The sequence below is a fragment of the Eubalaena glacialis genome, chromosome 12, assembly GCF_028564815.1.
Source record: "Eubalaena glacialis isolate mEubGla1 chromosome 12, mEubGla1.1.hap2.+ XY, whole genome shotgun sequence".
In the NCBI taxonomy this organism is placed as follows: Eukaryota; Metazoa; Chordata; class Mammalia; order Artiodactyla; family Balaenidae; genus Eubalaena; species Eubalaena glacialis.
In genome coordinates this window covers 30685216-30705286 of record NC_083727.1, presented here as the reverse complement: position 1 = coordinate 30705286, position 20071 = coordinate 30685216, and the positions used below count along the sequence as shown (strand labels likewise).

Genomic DNA, 20071 nt, shown 5'->3' with positions numbered 1-20071 from the left:
AATAGAACTACCACATAATTCAGCAATCCCTCTTCTGAGTATATATCCAGAAGAATTGAAAGCAGGGTCTCAGATATATTTGCACCCCCCATGTTCACTGCAGTATTATTCGAAATAGCCAAGATGATATAGAAACAACACAAATGTCCATTGATCGATGAATGGATAAAGAAAATGTGGTATACACATAAAATAGAATATTATTCAGCCTCAAAAAGAAGGAAATTTTGGCATTTGCAACAACATGGATGAACCTTGAGGAAATTATGCTAAGCGAAGTAAGCCAGTCATAGAAGAACAATCGCTGCATGATTCCATTTATATGAAGTATCTAAAATAGTCAAACTCATAGAAGCAGAATGGTGGTTGTCAGGGGCTTTGGTAAGGGGGAAGTGGGGAATTATTGCTCTTTGGGTATAAAGTTTCTGTTACATAAGATGAGCTTGTTATGTTCTCACCACAAAAAAAGAAAAAGAAAAAAAAACCCCACAAAAGAACACAAGGGAATTTTTGGAAGTGCTGAATATGTTTAATATTTTGATAACAGTGATGACATCACAGGTGTGTGCATATGTCCAAACTCATCAAGATGGATATATTAAATGTGTGCAATTTTTTGTATATCAATTATACCTCAATAAAGTCCCCCACCAAAAAAAAAAAGAAGAAAGAAAAAAAGAATTGTTAGCTTTAGCTGGCAAAAATCAGAATTAAAGTATAAACAAAACAAAAAACCTTGGTTAAGGAAATTTGGGCTTTGCTTCAGCCGTGGATCTATGCAAACAACAGCTGATCTTGACACACTTTCTTTTTGGTGTCCATGAGATAATAGAAAATATGTATATTGGTCTCTGCCCCCCGGTTCTTGGTACAAAGCTCCTAATACCCTTGTAATTTCCTAAGTGATAAGAGCTCTAGGAGCAATATTGTTCTAATATTCATTCTCTGACCCTGGTTCCTGACACCGAGTTCCTAAATCCCTTGGCATCTCCTGGGTGACAGGAGTTCTAATATGATAACTCTTGGTGGACTCCTACATGGGGGCTGGTCACCAGAAAAGACAAGCCATGATTAGAAGCTTAGAACTTTCAGTCCCATACCCCATCCTCCAGAGAAGGGCTGGAAATTGAGTTAATGATTGATCATGCCTACGTGATTAAGCCTCCATAAAAATCCCTAAGGTATGGGGCTTGGGGAGCTTTTGGGTTGGTGAACACATGGAGGTGCTGGAAAAGTGGCTCACCCAGAGGGGAAATGGAAGCTCCGTGCCCCTTCCCACATACCTCGCCCTCTGTATCACTTCCATCGCATGCCCATCTGTATACTTCATCACATCCTTTTATAATAAAGTGGTAAGCATTAAGCAAGTGTTTCCCTGAGTTCTGTAAGCCATTCTAGCAAATAACTGAATCCAAGGTGGGGCGGGGGGTGGTCATGGGAACCTCTGATTTGTAGCCAAGTTGGACAGAAGCTGGGGGTAACCTAGACACCTACTACTCGCGATTGGCATCTGAAGTGGGGGGGGGGCAGTCTCGTGGGACTGAGCTTTTAACTTGTGGCATCTGGGCTAATTCAGGTTACTGTCAGAATTGAATTGAATGGTAGGACACCCACCTGGTGTCAAAGAGAACTGCTTGGTGTAGGAAAAAAAACCCCACATATCTGGTGTCAAAAGTGTTGTGAGTGTGGTAGTAGTATAAGAATAAAGGAGAAACACACAAAACTGGACAGCTACACGTAAAAGAATGAAATTAGAACACTCCCTAACACCATACACAAAAATAAACTCAAAATGGATTAGAGACCTAAACGTAAGACTGGACACTATAAAACTCTTAGAGGAAAACATAGGAAGAACACTCTTTGACATAAATCACAGCAAGATCTTTTTTGACCCACATCCTAGAGTAACGGAAATAAAAACAAAAATAAACAAATGGGACCTAATGAAACTTAAAAGCTTTTGCACAGCAAAGGAAACTATAAACAAAACAAAAAGACAACCCTCAGGATGGGAGAAAATATTTGCAAATGAATCAACAGACAAAGGATTAATCTCCAAATTATATAAACAGCTCATGCAGCTCAATATTAAAAACACAAACAACCCAATCAAAAAATGGGCAGAAGACCTAAATAGACATTTCTCCAAAGAAGACATACAGATGGCCAAGAGGCACATGAAAAGCTGCTCAACATCACTAATCATTAGAGAAATACAAATCAAAACTACAATGAGGTATCACCTCACACCAGTTAGAATGGGCATCATCAGAAAATCTACAAACAACAAATGCTGGAGAGGTTGCAGAGAAAAGGGAACCCTCTTGCACTGTTGGTGGGAATGTAAATTGATTCAGCCACTATGGAGAACAGTATGGAGGTTCCTCAAAAACCAAAAATAGAATTACCATATGACCCAGCAATCCCACTACTGGGCATATACCCAGAGAAAACGATAGTTCAAAAACACACACGCACCCCAATGTTCATTGCAGCACTATTTACAATAGCCAGGTCATGAAAGCAACCTAAATGCCCACTGACAGACAAATATATAAAGCCATAAAATGGAACGAAATTGGCTCATTTGTAGAGATGTGGATGGACCTAGAGACTATCATACAGAGTGAAGTAAGTCAGAAAGAGAAAAACAAATATCGTATATTAACGCATATATGTGGAATCTAGAAAAATGGTACAGATGAACCAGTTTGCAAGGCAGAAATAGAGACACAGATGTAGAGAACAAACGTATGGACACCAAGGGGGGAAAGTGGATGGGGGCATGAACTGTGAGATTGGGATTGACATATATACACTAATATGTATAAAATAGATAACTAATAAGAATCTGCTGTATAAAAAATAAATAAAATTAAATTAAAAAAAAAAGGAGAAACACGCAGGAGGAAGGTTCGAATGCAAATAAATAAAAAAATCACTTTGCTGGTCAAAAAAACTCAAGAACAGGAAGCTCCTTAAGCTGGCACATGAGTCATCCCAAGGACTGTTCAGTCTGGTTCTCTGTTTCTGACACCCACTCTCAACTACCTGACAGTTCAGAGAAGATGAAGTTTCCTTTCCTGACATCAATAACACAGATGAAAGAAGCTCCCCCAGCTCCCGACATTCTCTCCGTTCTCCTGAAACATTTGGAGTAGTTTATCGTCCATCAATGATCCCTATTAATATTTATAGCCTATTCTATCAGTGAGCTCCTAAATTTGCTACAGATGATATAGCATTTATTCTAAATCTACTTCTTTTGAACTTCAAATGCTACCATTAGTTGTGATGTACAAATGAATAGACAAAATGTTTGAAAACCTTTTTAAAACCCTGGAACTATGGTAGATCCTTAGATCAGGTTCTAGCTATAACCATGCAAGGGGTTAAAATATAATTGGGGTTATAAGGGGTTAAAATAAGATTGGCAACTTGGCATACCATGAAGCACTAAGCCTGAAACACACATCTGTCCTCTCAGACAGTCAGGAATCATTTATCGAGCACCTTCTATGCATCACGCATGGTACCCAGGAGCCAGCAGTGAATAACTATGGTCAGAAGATCCGACTTAGATTCATCCTTCTGTCAGAGCTTCAGCTCTTCCACAAATCACTTTACTCTGAATACAGAAATGCATGTGCATACACACACTCCCTTTAAAATCCGTCCTCCACAACAGCCATAATTCTATTTCTTTACCTTTTCTCCCTAACTACAATTTTAAGATAAAAATTTACTTTATTGCTTCCCATATGAAGTTATGATCATCATTCAAACCTTGTCTTTTTAAAAAATGTTCTTTCTTATGTTATTATGTCTCTAAATAAACCCTACAGTTCTCAAAGCAGCATACCACAGGAAATCAGATAGGTGAACTCTACTTTTCATGGCTAAACTATAGGCAGGAAAGGTCCCCTCACTCTAGGAAGCACCCCCTACCCCTGAAGTGTGGTCCCTAAGTGCCTGGTGGTGGGAGATAGTGGAGAAGTTGAACCCAGAGCATTGTAGAAACTGCTTGGGCAGGATTTCAGCCCATAATTCTATGAGACTCAGGATTAGCCATTCCCCTTCCATTACTAATCATCACATGAGATAATGGTGTGGAGAAAAGAGAGATCTCACTATGAACGATGCCTTCATTGGCATCCTAGCAAAAGGTTACACTGTGTGTAGACAGGAACACAGAGTCCACATTTCTACTACACAAAGGTCAGGTGGTGTTACGGGGTTCACTGTGTCCCTCAAACTTCTTATGTTGATATCCTAACTCCCAGTACCTCAGAAAGTGACCTTATTTGGAGATAAAGTTTTTGCAGGGGTAATCAGTTGAAATGAGGTCGTTAAGGGTAGAGTCTAATCCAATATTACTCGTATTTTTGTAAAAAGGGGAAATTTCTTCACAGAGACACGCGTAGAGGGAAGATGGCGTGAAAGGACACACGGAGAAGTTGGCCATCTACAAGCCAGAGAGAGAGGCCTGGGACAGATCCTCCCCTCACGGCCCTCAGAAGGAACCAGCCTTGCCAATGACACCTTGATTTTGGACTTCTAACCACCAGAGCTGTGAGACAATAAATTTCTGTTGTCCCCAGTCTGTGGTACTTTGTTACAGCAGCCCTAATAACATAAAACAGGTACCTTGAAGGGAAGGTATCATCAAAGGGGTGAATTAAGATGTAGAAAGAACATTCATTGGTGAAGTCACATCCATGTTCTTTGCTTAATAGCTCTGAAAGGTATTTAATTCTAGAGTCTGGCAGAAAATATATAATAGTCACAGCAACTAACATTTATTGAACCCTCACTATGAGCCATGCTATTCTATATGGTTTCTAAGAACAATTAAATACGGGATGTATTTTTAGCTGGCCCCATTTTACAGATGAGAACACAGACTTGCAAAAGTTACTTGTGTCATGGTCCCAGCAGTCATGTCAGCTTCCATCTTGCACAGGTTCCCACATTCTCTGTGGAAGCAGGATGGTGACTTAGGATGTCCTACAATCACATACCCCAGCAGTAACTGAATACCACTTTTGGCATGCGGATCCTGCTTCACATTAGGACAGCAAGAAGAGCTATTAAAAGCAATTTCTAGTTCACTTATAATCCTCTGCCAAAGGAGGAGGAGGCCAGAAAAAGGATGAGTAGAAATAAGAATCCTGTGCCAGAAGTTAAGAAGAAAGGCCTTGTTTTCCCTTGACCTAATTAGCTCTAGCTAATAGGAAGGTTAACAGAATACGAAGGAGAAAGAGCAAGTTTTGCCAGTGCATTTGTCAACCCTAAGGCTGTTATTAAAAATGAAAAAGAAGGGCTTCCCTGGTGGCGCAGTGGTTGAGAATCTGCCTGCCAATGCAGGGGACACGGGTTCGAGCCCTGGTCTGGGAAGATCCCACATGCCGCGGAGCAACTAGGCCCGTGAGCCACAACTACTGAGCCTGCGTGTCTGGAGCCTGTGCTCTGCAACGAGAGGCCGCGACAGTGAGAGGCCCGCGCACCGCGATGAAGAGTGGCCCCCGCTTGCCACAACTAGAGAAAGCCCTGGCACAGAAACGAAGACCCAACACAGCCAAAAATAAATAAATAAAATAAATAAATTTTTTAAAAAATGAAAAAGAAGAGCCCACTCTTCAAATCTACACCTATTAAAGTTAGAACGCTCTCTCGCCTGCCTCTTGGATGCAAAAAACTAAATCAAAAACTTTAAGAAAAAGAAAAAACAAAAAAGGCACACACCAACAGCCTTCTTTTCCTTCGTCTGTATTCCACTAAGAGGAATCTAACACTAGTTGCCCTTGCTGAGTTCCAGCTGAACCGGGAAATACCCTTCTAACTTGATGGCCCACTTACTCCCGTTCTTCTCCATCGTAATTCCACAGGCTCCATCCATCATTATTTTTTTCCAAAACCGGTATCTACTCAGTCTACTTACTCTGTCTTGCCCAAGCACCTCTGATGACTTCTTACTGACTACATCTTTGGCCTGCGTGGAAGGACCCTTGCATTCGAGCACCAACCTGCCTCCTCAGATCCTCTGCTCCCATTGGACCTCACTGAACCCCAGGCCCAAGCCCCACCATCGTCCGTGGTTCCCTAAGAACATGCTATTTACTTTGCTAATCTCGTGACTATCCCCTGCGGGTTTCTAACCTAGAACACCTCTTTAACTCACCTTAGGGTTATTCTGCCAAGCCCCTTTCAGTATTACTCCTTCTCTCCTTCCCTTCCACACCAGCCAGCCTCTCCCGTGGCAAAATTAACCATTCCCTTCCCTGGAGTCTCCTAACATTTTGGACATCCTCTTCAAGGAGATCCAAATACTCTGCAACTTTTTGTTGTCATATTTTTTCACTCCCAATGGACAGACGAGAGAGGGACATTTTCCTCATCTTTTTTCCAGCCCTAACACAGCCAACGCCTAGCACACTCTAGGGTGGGAAGTCGTTAAACCTCCCATTCCCATTCAGTAAACGGAATTGAACTGGGCCAGTCACTTAACTTCGGAATCTGTTTCTTCATTTGCAACATGATGAGATTCTGACTATTCTGCCTATCTTATGGAGTTGCTATGGAAACCAAATGGGATAATGTGTGGGAAAGTACACTGAAAACTAAAAAGCACTTATGGCTACAGAGCTGTACTGCTCCTTTAGCAGAGAAGCCATGTTTCTCATCTTTTGTAGCACACAGAAGGAAGGACCACATGTTATCAAAGAAGTTAGAGGACTGGGAGGGGCCCGTGCATCATGAGGCTTTGGCAAAGAGCATGAAGCAAAACACATGGGCATATTATCTCCACTCAACCAAGTCAGTATCATTCCTTCCATACTATACCTCACCAACCTCCAGATTCCAGGTGGATTCTCTAGGGGTTATTCCTTCGAGTCTGTGCCATTATCCATAGACCCTAACAGCACATAAAACACTATGATTAGAAGAACCTAATCAATATTAATCAGAATTCCTCCTTGGCACAAACATTGCCACTAGATTCCATATGAAATTCAAGTCAGAAAAGGGCATTTAGTGGATCATGCCTTCCTAATTCCGAATATTAATAAACCCAAACTCCAGGAAACACTGTCTTAACGTAGATCTTCTGCAATAACGTTAAAATCTCAGTTATTCAGTGCACTTCCTTTTTTTTTTTTTATTTTTATCAGTTGCAGAAACCAAACAGATGAATCAAACTACATGGTAAGCAAAGTAATCCTCAGAAGGTCAATTATACTTAGGTGAATTACTTCCTAAGATGATGTTATTTTTACTGAATTTTTTTTTTTCTGGTATCAAATATCCTCTAAGAAGTCTTCTGTTGGCTGAAGTTCTACACATCATCTTTGCCCTATGCAGATTTTTACATTCCCCCAAATGAAGTATTTCAAAGGCTTTTTAAAAACACTAATAGTTCATAAGGATATAAAAATGTCTTACCTCCTTGGGGAAAAAAGGTCCAAGGATAGAATAGCACATCATGGAACCTAAGTTAATGGAAGCTGCTGATATCAGTACAAAAATCTGTTCTCTTGAAAGCCGCCTGGATGTCTCCCTTGCACCTCCTGGAGGGCCATCACCTTGAAGGCAAACATGCTGCAATTACAGACATGTAATTGGGGCTACTGATCAAAGTACAGAAATGTCACTTCTGTGCACAGAAATGCACTCAGGATAACATTTGCTGAGCTAAGGGCTATTTTGAATACAGCACATTTGATCAAATGTAACACAATCCCTGTATATCACTGCAATTTTCCAAATATATCACTTTCATTTACATACTATTTCCTATTAGGATTTCAGTGCACAAGTTATCAAACCATCTGCTTTGTTTTGCCTTCACCATAAGGTCTATTTCTTTCACCTTTAATAGATTCCTTCAAGAAGGATGAGGCCACAGGGTGCTCTCCAGAGTACTGTTCTCTGAAGTATAGTGTGCTTTCTCAAGTTACTAGCTTCATATGCTACATGGACTCAATCACATTTTAAGCATGTCATGTTAGCGGTTTATTAAGAGGGTACTATTGAAGTCAAGTGAAGTGTAAGTAGGAGAAAATAAGCTAAATCATTCAATTGGAGAATTAATACTTACAATGGCAGCTCCTGGAAAGACAAGTGCCATAGATCTGTAACTCAGTGTTTTACAATAATTACTGGTCTTCTGCATCAATTAATTTAATATTTATTCCCAGGGCTAAATTTCCATTTAAAGACACGAAGTCAATTACTCAGTTCCAAACATCCAGTAAATCTATTCGCTATTTTTAAATTAAATGGTTTTGAGAAAAAAGAAATTTAAGTAAGAAAAGTATATTTGAATTGCTCTATTTTTTTCAGAGGTTGCCATTGCTGTCTAGAAAAAGAAATCTGTGCAACAGGAGGAAGTCTTAAGAATCTGTGTAAAAATTTTGGTAGTGGATGAGGAAGGGAACTGAGAGAAAGTTAAAGGGGCGAGGGGGACAACAGAGGGGCTCGAAATGTAATGATTTTCGTTTGTCTAACGGGCACACTTATTTGAATGCATTCTTAAACACATAGTACTTAAAAGTAGAGCTACAGAGAGAAAGTCGTTAGAGACCACACCCGCACCACCCCAGTGCGCAAACTTTAACCCCTTCCAGAGAGAAAAAACACGCTGACCCGAACCCCACTGCCAGGACCCTCCTTTTCGAATCTCTCGCAAACAAACCCCGCTAAAGCTAATTCAATCGCTGTTAAAGAGACACGACCCAAGCCCCAGAGGTACATCCGGCCTCGCTGCTCTCTGTAACCTCCTGGGGGGCGTGGGCCTTCGGGGTCCCCCGGCGAGTCCATGGGCAGTGCGCGGACTCCTGCGCCGCGGCTCCCGGGTTCAAGCCCGCGCCCTCGGACTCGACCTTGAACGAGCGGAAACGCGGGCGGCGATTGCTCAGCCGGGCCCAGGGATCCCGGATTCCCTATGGGAAGCGCGGCCGGGAGTTCCACGCAGCCCTAGAGGATAGGGAGGAGCTCCGGGAGGCGGGGCGAGGACGGGTTGGGGGCGGGCGGAGGGCGGAGCAAGGATTTTTTTTTTTTTTTTTTTAAGGCATAGGCTGTTTACGTCCACCGCTTAGAATGTGCTGTACTTTTTCTCTCTGTATGAGAGAAAAAAAAAAAAAAAGATGAGTCTATATTTCATATAGTTGAACCCCCTACCTTAAAATAAGTAAAATTTAGGAATACTAAGAGTAAGAAAGGAAGCTAGGTAGACACAGAAAAGATAGGGAACACCTAAACTTAAAAACACAAATGTGAATTAGAAAATTAGGTTCACAACGACTCTTTTTTTTTTTAAGTGAAAGCAAGTTTATTTAGAGAGATACACATTCCATAGGCAGAATGCAGTCCGTCTCAGAAGGCGAGAGCAGCCCAGATTTTTTATTTAAAGTGCGTTATTCTTCACAGTGGGTAAATGATGTGGTGTTTGTAATCACTGAAGCCAGACATTAGTAACCTGGCAAAGAATTAACTGATGTGAAGTACCCGGATTAGAAAAATATTTGCAGGAATTATAGTGAATGCTGAAGACGCATGGCGGAGTGGCTGGGAGTATCCCCCTGGAGGCAGAGGCTTGAGGTTCAATTCAAGGCACTAGTCGGCCCTCTGTATCCTCCTTCTGCATTCCTCGAATTCAACCAAGGAGGGAAGGGACTGAAAATATTTTTTTAAAATTTTTTGGAAATTTCCAAAAACCCAAACTTGAATTTGCCAAGCAGTAGCAACGATTTACATATCATTTAAATTCTGTTTACAACTATTTATATATCGTTTACATTGTATTGGGTATTATAAGTAATCTAGAAATGATTTAAAGCAAATGGAAGGGTGTGCTGTAAGTTATGCAAATACTATGCCATTTTGTATAAGGGACTTGAGCACATGCACTGGGGAACCGATACCCTCTGATACCAAGGGATGACTGTACTAGCTGTATGTGACTTTGGAGCACAGGTCAATTTCTCCATCTGTGTGACTGGGATTATAATGCCTATCTTGTAAGATGGCTGTGAGCACTGGTGATAAACTATGTGAAGGGCTTGGCACTCGAACATGACGGCTGCTATGTTACACTCACCCTCACAATTTTCTGGCACAAAAAAATAGAGGCTTCACTTATCTTCAACTTATTTACTATTTGGGAAGGGTTAATGTTTGAAGACTGGGAAATTCTTAATTTGGGGCCAAGGTAAAATAAAGTAACTCAAGACCATTGAGTTACTGCCTAGTGCCAGGCATTGCAAATTCAAAGATAAGTGAGCCCCGTCCAGCCTCTGCCCTTAAGTATCATACATACCTCCTCTAGCAGATAAAACAGACACTGATTAACAATTTATTATAATGCAATGAGTTCTATAAGAGAAACATATTGGAAGAACTGTTTACTTTGGCTAAATGAGTCCAGGGTGGCTTCCTGAGGAAGTGATGTTACAGTGAGTCTTGAAGATTATGTAAAAATTCCTGGGTGAGCAGGTAGGTTAGGAGAGCTTTTAGAGCCATTCTAAACAGGATTAGCTCTAGCAAAGGTTCCTTGAAGCGGCCTCCAGAATCTTTATGATCTAATCCCTGCCTGTTTCTCTAATCTTATTTTATTCTGCATTCTCGCTCCAGTCTAACATCAAGTCATAGAGGAGAATTTTTTTGAATTATTTCTTTGATGACTACATCCCCTTTTTTTGTTCTCTCTTTCTGGATTGCTCTTTATGTAGCTATTGGGTCACTAGACTATTGGGTCCTCTTACTTATTACTCTTTTTCTCTTCTACTTTTCATCTCTTTCTCTTTTTGCTCCATCTTATTGGAAGTTTCCTTAACTTTATGTTCCAATCCTTCAACTGAATTTTTCATTTCTGTTGTCATGTATTTCCCTCTATCCCCATTCCCATTCCCTCCCCATCAGCAATCCTTCTTGCATGTTTAATACAAATTTTTTGTTTGTATATATTTTAATAAAATGCATGTTCTTGTTTTGCATCCATCTACTTTTAATTTACAATAAGATTTTGTGGTACACATATTCATACTCCTATCTTCCTCTCACATCTAACCTCTCCTTCCCATCCTCCTTCCAGATCCTTAGTGTTAAGGTCGAAAATATTATCCCATTCGTCTTCTGTGGCTGCTATAACAAATAACCACAAATTTGGAGCTTAAAATAAGCTGCAGTTCTGCAGTTCTGCAGGCCAGCAGTTCAACATCAATTTCACTGAGCCAAAATCCAAAATGATCTCTTCATCTCAAGATCTTTAACTTAATCAAAACTGCAGGGACCCTTTTTTTCAAATAAGGTAACATTATAACTTGCAGGGATTAGGATGTGGACGTATCTTTGGGATCAATTATCAACCTACCACAATTATCTATTCATATTTTTATATGTTCATGTAGACATATATACACATGTGAAACATTTTTTCTTTACAAACTAAAATGGAATAATATGGTCTCTGTTTAAATGTCACCTCCTCAGAGTTCATTCTTACCCCTATATCAAAACACAGACCCATAACCCTTTTTTTTTAACATCTTTATTGGAGTATAATTGCTTTACAATGGTGTGTTAGTTTCTGCTGTATAACAAAGTGAATCAGCTATTCATATACATACATATATCCCCATATCTCCTCCCTCTTGTGTCTCCCTCCCACCCTCCCTATCCCACCCTTCATTTTCTGCTTAAATGAGCAAAAGTTGTTTCTTTTAATAGCAACAGGGAACCCTGATTGCTACAAATGCTACGAAGAAAAATAAAGAAGGATTAAGGGACAAAGGGTATGGGAATGTAAATTGATATGATGAAGGGACAAGGGGTTATGGGAATGTAAATTGATATGATGAAGGGACAAATGGTTATGGGAATGCAAATTGATACACCCGTAACCCTTTGTCCCTTCATCCTTCTTTATTTTTCTTCCTAGCATTTGTATCCTAGCATTTGTATCAATCAGGGTTCCCTGTTGCTATTAAAAGAAACAACTTTTGCTCATTTAAGCAGACACTGAATGTATCGTAGCTTATTAGGTAACGCACAGGGTTATCAGGAGGATTACGCACACCACTTAGAAGCTACGTGCCTAAAATCACAGCACGGGAGCGGCCCAGTACCCAGACTGTGTCAACACTGCTGGAGGTAGGCACCAGACACTACAGTCAGAATCTCATCCCTACTCCCCTGGAATGCTGCCCCCACTGCACCGGGGGGATTTCAGGTGGGGCCATCTACTTCCACTTACTTGCTTCCATCACGTGTCAAAATCTGGTATGTTTGAAGTCAGGGAGTGAAAATTCTCCAGCTTTGCTCTTTTTCAAGAGTGGTCTAAATATTCTGGGTCCTTTGAATTTCAATAGAAATGTTAGAATCAGCTCTCAATTTCTCCAAAAAAACCTGGGGGGATTCTTATTGGGATTTTGTTGACTCTATAGATCAATTTAGAGAGAACTGACATCCAATTAATATTGCCTTTTAATTCATGAACATGATATATCTCTCCACTGACGTCAATCTTCTTTAATTTCTTTCAGAAATGTTTTGCAGTTGTCATTGTAGAGGTATCTATGACATGCCTCATGTCAAGTTATTCCTAAATATTTTGGTTTTAGAAGTTATTAAAATGGATTTTTTTTTACATTTACTTTTCCAATCACTTGTTGATTATATATAAAAGTAAATTAATTTTTATTTTAATTTTGTATCCTGCAATCTTGCTAAATTTCCTCATTAGTTCAAATAGTTGTTTTATAGATTCTTTTAGATTTTCTGCATAATCATGTCATCTATGAATGAGTTTTACTTCTTCCTTTCTGAAGTGTATGCCTTCATTTTTCACTTACTTTATTGCACTGACTAGGATTACCAGGAAAATGTTGAATAGAAGTGTTGAGAATGGAGATACTCACTTTGTTCCCAATCTTAGGAAGAAAACACTAGGTCTTCTACCATTAAGTATGAGGTTAGCTGTCGATTTTTCATATGTACATTTTATCAGATTGAGGAAGTTCTCATATTTCTAATGTACTGAGGGACATTAACATGAATTGGTGTTGGATTTTTATCAGAAGTGTCGTTTGAATTTATTGTAAATAATTTTTCTTATTTATTTTTTTAATATGATAAACTGATCAATTTTCTACTGTTAATCCAACCTTGCATTCTTGGGATAAACCCAATTTAGGACATACAGTATTATCTTTTTTATATAAGGTGGGTTCAATTTGCTAAATTGGGTAAGGATTTTTCTACCTATGTTTATGAGTAATGTTGTCCTGTAATTTTCTTTTCTTTTGTCAGGTTTTGGTATCATGGTAATCCTGGACTTGTAAAACAAGTTGGAAGTTTTGCCTACTCCCAGTATTTTCTGGATGAGTTTGTATTAGATTAGTGTTATTTTTTCCTGAAATGTCTGATAGAATTCACCAGTGAAACCACTTCTTTCACTTTTTGACTTATTTTGCCCTTATTTTTTATACTTTAGAAACATATCATTGATGTTAGCCCTTTCTTCTTTTCTAATATTAGCACAAAAGGTTTTAAATTTCTCTCTATGCACTGCTTTAACTACATCCTGCAAATTATCATATAATTTGAAATATTTTCTAATTTTCCTTATTTATTTATTTTTCCCATGGATTAATAAGAAGTGTGTTTCTAATTTTCAATTATTGGGGGATTTTCCAGATATCTTTATATTATTGATTTCTGATTTAATTTTATTGTGGAATATTTCTATCCTGGAAATTTCAATCTCTTAAAATTTATTGAAAGTTGTTTTACAGCATGGGATACATTCCATCTTTGTAAACAGTATCATGTGCACTTGAAAATAATAATATTCTACTGTTGTTGGATGTAGTATTTTATATAAGTTAATTAGGTGAGAGTGATAGATTTTTTCATACCGTCTATGATCTTACTTATTTTGTCTAATTGTTCTGTCAATTGCTACGAGGGGGATGTTCAAATCTCCAACTGTAATTTTGAGTTTGTTTATCATACCATTTAATTTCTGTATATATATATATATATATATGTGTGTGTATATATATATATATATATATATATTTGATATGTCTCCCCAGTGAACTTGCTCATTTGTCATTTATGACTGTGAAATACCTCTATCATTAGTAATAGTCTGGAAGTATATTTTACCTGATATTAACATAGTCACTACAGCCTTTTTGTTTATTGGTTGCACGGTATATCTTTTCTCATCCTTTTACTCTTAAACTATTTAAAAATGCATCTCTTCCAGTTTCAAGATTGGTTCAAGATGGCGGAATAGAAGGACATGCGCTCACTCCCACTTGTGAGAGCACCGGAACCACAACTAACTGCTGAACAATCAATGACAGGAAGACACTGGAACTCACCAAAAAAGATACCCCACATCCAAAGACAAAGGAGAAGCTGCAATGAGAAGGTAGGAGGCGCGCAATCACAATAAAATAAAATCCCATAACTGCTGGGTGGGTGACTTACAAACTGGAGAACACTTATACCACAGAAGTCCACCCACTGGAGAGAAGGTTCTGAGCCCCATGTCAGGCTTCCCAGCCTGGGGGTCCGGCAACGGGAGGAGGAATTCCTAGAGAATCAGACTTTGAAGGCTAGCGGGATTTCATTGCAGGACTTTGACAGGACTGGGGGAAAGAGAGACTCCACTCTTGGAGGGCACACACAAAGTAGTGTGTGCATCAGGACCCAGGGGAAGGAGCAGTGACCCCATAGGAGACTGAACCAGACCTACCTGCTAGTGTTGGAGGATTTCCTGCAGAGGCGGGGGTGGCTCTGGCTCACCACAGGGAGAAGGACACTGGCAGCAGAAGCTCTGGGAAGTACTCCTTGGCGTGAGCCCTCCCAGAGTCCACCATTAGCCCCACCAAAGAGCTGGGTAGGCTCCAGTGCTGGGTCGCCTCAGGCCAAACAACCAACAGGGAGCCCCACCCATCAGCAGACAAGTGGATTAAAGTTTTACTGAGCTCTGCCCACCAGATCAACACACAGCTCTACCCATCACCAGTCCCTCCCATCAGGAAGCTTGCACAAGCCTCTTAGATATCCTCATCCACCAGAGGGCAGATAGCAAAAGCAAGAAGAACTACAAATTTGCAGCCTGTGGAAGGAAAACTACATTCACAGGAAGACAGACAAGATGAAAAGGCAGAGGACTTCGTATCAGATGAAGGAACAAGATAAAACCCCATAAAAACAACTAAATGAAGTGGAGATACGCAACCTTCCAGAAAAAGAATTCAGAATAATGATAGTGAAGATGATCCAGGACCTCGGAAAAAGAATGGAGGCAAAGATCGAGAAGATGGAAGAAATGTTTAACAAAGACCTAGAAGAATTAAAGAACAAACAAACAGAGATGAACAATACAATAACTGAAATGAAAAATACACCACAAGGAATCAATAACAGAATAACTGAGGCAGAAGAACGGATAAGTGACCAGGAAGACGGACAGGTGGAATTCACTGCCACAGAACAGAATAAAGAAAAAAGAATGAAAAGAAACGAAGACAGCCTAAGAGACCTCTGGGACAACATTAAATGCAACAACATTCGCATTATAGGGGTCCCAGAAGGAGAAGAGAGAGAGAAAAAACCCGAGAAAATATTTGAAGAGATTATAGTCGAAAAATTCCCTAACATGGGAAAGGAAATAGCCACCCAAGTCCAGGAAGTGCAGAGAGTCCCAGGCAGGATAAACCCAAGGAGAAACACGCCGAGACACATAGTAATCAAATTGACAAAAATTAAAGACAAAGAAAAAGTATTAAAAGCAACAAGGGACAAATGACAAATAACATACAAGGGAACTCCCATAAGGTTAACAGCTGATTTCTCAGCAGAAACTCTACAAGCCAGAAGGGAGCGGCATGATATACGTAAAGTGATGAAAGGGAAGAACGTACAACCAAGATTACTCTACCCAGCAAGGATCTCATTCAGATTCGATGGAGAAATCAAAAGCTTTACAGACAAGCAAAAGCTAAGAGAATTCAGCACCACCAAACCACCTCTACAACAAATGCTAAAGGAACTTCTCTAAGTGAGAAACACAAGAGAAGAAAAGGACCTACAAAAACAAACCCGTAACAATTAAGAAAATGGTAATAGGAACATACATGTCGATAATTACCTTAAATGTAAATGGATTAAATGCTCCAACTAAAAGACAGGCTCACTGAAAGGATACAAGAACAAGACCCATATATATGCTGTCTACAAGAGACCCAAATCAGACCTAGGGACACATACAGACTGAAAGTGAGGGGATGGAAAAAGATATTCCATGCAAATGGAAATCAAAAGAAAGCTGGAGTAGCAATACTCATATCAGATAAAATAGACTTTAAAATAAAGAAGGTTGCAAGAGACAAGGAAGGACACTACATAACGATCAAGGGATCAATCCAAGAAGAAGATATAACAATTATAAATATATATGCACCCAACATAGGAGCACCTCAATACATAAGGCAACTGCTAACAGCTATAAAAGAGGAAATCGACAGTAACACAATAATAGTGGGGGACTTTAACACCTCAATTACACCAATGGACAGATCATCCAGACAAAAAATTAATACAGAAACACAAGCTTTAAATGACACAATAGACCAGATAGATTTAATTGATATTTATAGGACATTCCATCCAAAAACAGCAGATTACACTTTCTTCTCAAGTGCACACGGAACATTCTCCAGGATAGAACACATCTTGGGTCACAAATCAAGCCTCGGTAAATTTAAGAAAATTGAAATCATATCAAGCATCTGTTCTGACCACAACGCTATGAGATTAGAAATCAATTACAGGGAAAAAAGTGTAAAAAACACATACACATGGAGGCTAAACAATACGTTACTAAATAACCAAAAGATCACTGAAGAAATCAAAAGGAAATAAAAAAATACCTAGAGACAAATGACAAAGAAAACATGATGATCCAAACCTATGAGATGCAGCAAAAGCAGTTCTAAGAGGGAAGTTTATAGCAATACAAGCCTACCTCAAGAAACAAGAAAAATCTCAAATAAAAAATCTAACCTTACACCTAAAGGAACTAGAGAAAGAAGAACAAACAAAACCCAAAGTTAGTAGAAGGAAAGAAATCATAAAGATCAGAGCAGAAATAAATGAAATAGAAACAAAGAAAACAACACTTATGCAGCGCCAGCTTCTAATCATTTATGTTCTAGTTTTCATAAGCATTATATCTAGAAATGATATAAGTCCATAATAAAATGTTATAATTTTTGCTTTAAATAGTTACATTTTTTTTTAATTAATAAGAAAAAATAATGTATCATGAATAATACATGGCAGAGACTCTGGATTCTCTTGTATTCTTTCAAAGAATATTGATTTTTTTTCTTTTTTAATTTCAGAAGAGTTAATCAACCTTGACTCAAACTTTATAATCTGTTTCTCCAGTGATGGGAAGCAGCTGAAATCTCTGTGCATTTTCTTTAGCCTTAATTGTGTTGCTTTGAGTCTACCCCATGCATGCCTAGCTCAGAGCCAGTTAGAGATTTAGCTGGGTCTATACACAGAATATCCGTCTGCCCCTCTCTGGCTCTCTCCTCTCTGGGATTTTCCCCCTGCCCTCCATTTTCAGTAGCTGCGGTTGCTCTAAACTCTGTCCTCTGGTTTTCAGGGCAGTAAAACTGAGGACCTCTGACTATTAGTTGTTCCATGTGGCACTGACTGGGGGCTCCCCTCATACTAAAAGCCATAAAAATGGGAATTCAGCCAGTGCCATTCCTTTTCCCAAGGGTCAATCTCCACCCCCGCCCTCCAGTTCTGTCTGCTTTTGGTCATTCTCCAGTATCTTCAGGTAGTTGTTTCTAAAATGTTTAGGCTTACATTTATTATCTGCAAGAGGGTTAGTCTTGCAGAACCACTAGTAATTAATATTTATTGTATTTTATTAAACTAATTATCTGTGACGGACTGGGTGAAAAATCTTCATTTAGTCAGTCAGATAGTTTGAGAAGCACTAACTTAAGAGACTTTGTAAAAGTTCCTGTAACCAAGATCCCTGGAACTATCCTGTTTCTACCATCCCCTGAGCCTGATTGCTCAGCAAACACTTTTATTTCCTGAGCCACTTTTTTTTTTTGTTTAATGTTGACCATAGGTTATTCTGTTCCATACATAAGGACTATAATTGATACAATATTATCCAAGTTTTCTATAATGAACATGCTTACTTGTCCTAATATAAAAAAGCAACAGCTGGGATTTCCCTGGTGTCCAGTGGTTAAGACTCTGCGCTTCCAATGCAGGCGGCGCGGGTTCAATCCCTGGTCAGGGAACTAAGATCCCCATGACGTGCTCATGGCCAAAAAAAAAAAAAAAAAAAAGGAACAGCCGTACTTACAAATAAAGAAATCACCTATAATCTGGAGACACAGGAGGGAAGCTGGTATCAGCTACAGCTCAGTGTCTTGTGGCTGAAGTCATATGATATCGGAAAATGACTATGGCAGACCACACAGATGTTCAACATTTACTAAAAGTTAAAATTATTGTTTCAGAGTGATGACACAGAATGTCCAAACCAAAAGAGTGTTTAAAAGCATCTCATTTGGGCTTCCCTGGTGGCGCATTGGTTGAGAATCTGCCTGCCAATGCAGGGGACACGGGTTCGAGCCCTGGTCTGGGAAGATCCCACATGCCGCGGAGCAACTAGGCCCGTGAGCCACAATTACTGAGTCTGCGCGTCTGGAGCCTGTGCTCTGCAACAAGAGAGGCCGCGATAATGAGAGGCCCGCGCACCGCAATGAAGAGTGGCCCCCACTTGCCGCAACTAGAGAAAGCCCTCGCACAGAAATGAAGACCCAACACAGCCATAAATAATAACTAAATAACTAAATAAATAAACCCAAAAAAAAGTTTAAAAAAAAACCAAAAAAAACAAAAAGCATCTCATTCAATTCTCTACTTCATTTTACAGATGAAGCACTTGAGAGGCAGAGACTAGAAGTGTTTTGACCAGAACTACAGAGTCAGAAAACGGTAGAGAAGTGATTATGGAACTAGGACTTTTTTTTTTTTTCTTTAATATAGCTCTAGTTTTAAGCACAGCAGTGGTCCTGGCTTCATTCCAATGATTCTGCAATAAGAACTGCAATTGTCAAACACATGTTAGAGCATAAGGACCCATTTTTCAAAAAAAAGTTACACAGATAACAGCAGAGCTGGTCTACAGGAAGTAGCCCTGGGACCTGGAATCCTGCACACCCAGGTCCTCCTTGTGCCCCAAGGGAATAAATTTAATGTTAATTTAGGGTTTGCTCTATTAGCCACTATTTACTTCATTTATAAATTGCCTGTGTTGTTGGTTTATAATTAGTTTATTCATAAGCTTTAAGTATTGCCTCTAATTATCTTCCTCAGTACGTTTCATTCTTACACATCCTGAATCAGCCCTGTAGTGAGCAGCCGTGGCGCCCAGAGAGCTCTGCGTAGCATCTGGTAGCAAGAAAAACAAGGGCTAAGGAAACAATCTTAGTAATACTTAAGAACACTTAGGTGAGAATTACACAAAAACCTCAAAATATATAGGCTTCATACTTGGCAATACAATAAATTAGCCCCACTGTCCCGCACAGCCTTTTTTTTTTTCCTTTAATAAACTGGGTTTTCAATGGAAGGCTTTAAATATTAATTTTCCAAACTACAACTTACAGCCTTTATTAATCTATTCCACTCTTATTCGTCTACTTTATTTTTTATTCTCTTCCCTCTCACCAACTTTCTCCTTCTCCTCTGATTCATCCCTTGATATAATAGGATTCTATTTTCTCTGGCCCAAACCTTTTTTCAGCTACAACTATTTTTCTTCACTATGTTTAAAACCATATGCTACATAAGCCAAGGCTAGACCTATATGTTCTGGAGCTGCAGCAGGATAATATTTTTGAGTTTTCTCATGTTTCTTAACTTCCATTTCCATCCATTGTATTTATTTCTACCCCCAAAGGTAGGAACATTTTAAAAGTTTTCAAATTAAAAGTGGTTTCCTGGG

General features: G+C 39.3%; 1 protein-coding gene across 7 annotated transcripts in view; it reads right to left on the bottom strand.

The window, feature by feature from the left end:
* SLC18B1 (solute carrier family 18 member B1) overlaps positions 1-20071 on the bottom strand; it is a 45243-nt gene that overhangs the window by 22185 nt on the left and 2987 nt on the right. For 3 of the 7 annotated variants that reach the window (XM_061206848.1, XM_061206850.1, XM_061206851.1), the window contains exons 1-2: positions 8781-8961; positions 7447-7586 (exon numbers count right to left, since the gene is read on the bottom strand). In XM_061206848.1, coding sequence (XP_061062831.1) covers positions 7447-7586; positions 8781-8823 — 183 coding nt within the window. In that variant the 5' untranslated portion in view covers positions 8824-8961. Of the gene's footprint in view, positions 1-6846; positions 6920-7446; positions 7587-8101; positions 8173-8698; positions 8748-8780; positions 8962-20071 lie in introns of those variants that run through there. The other 4 variants (XM_061206853.1, XM_061206852.1, XM_061206854.1 and 1 more) reach the window with 4 other exon arrangements.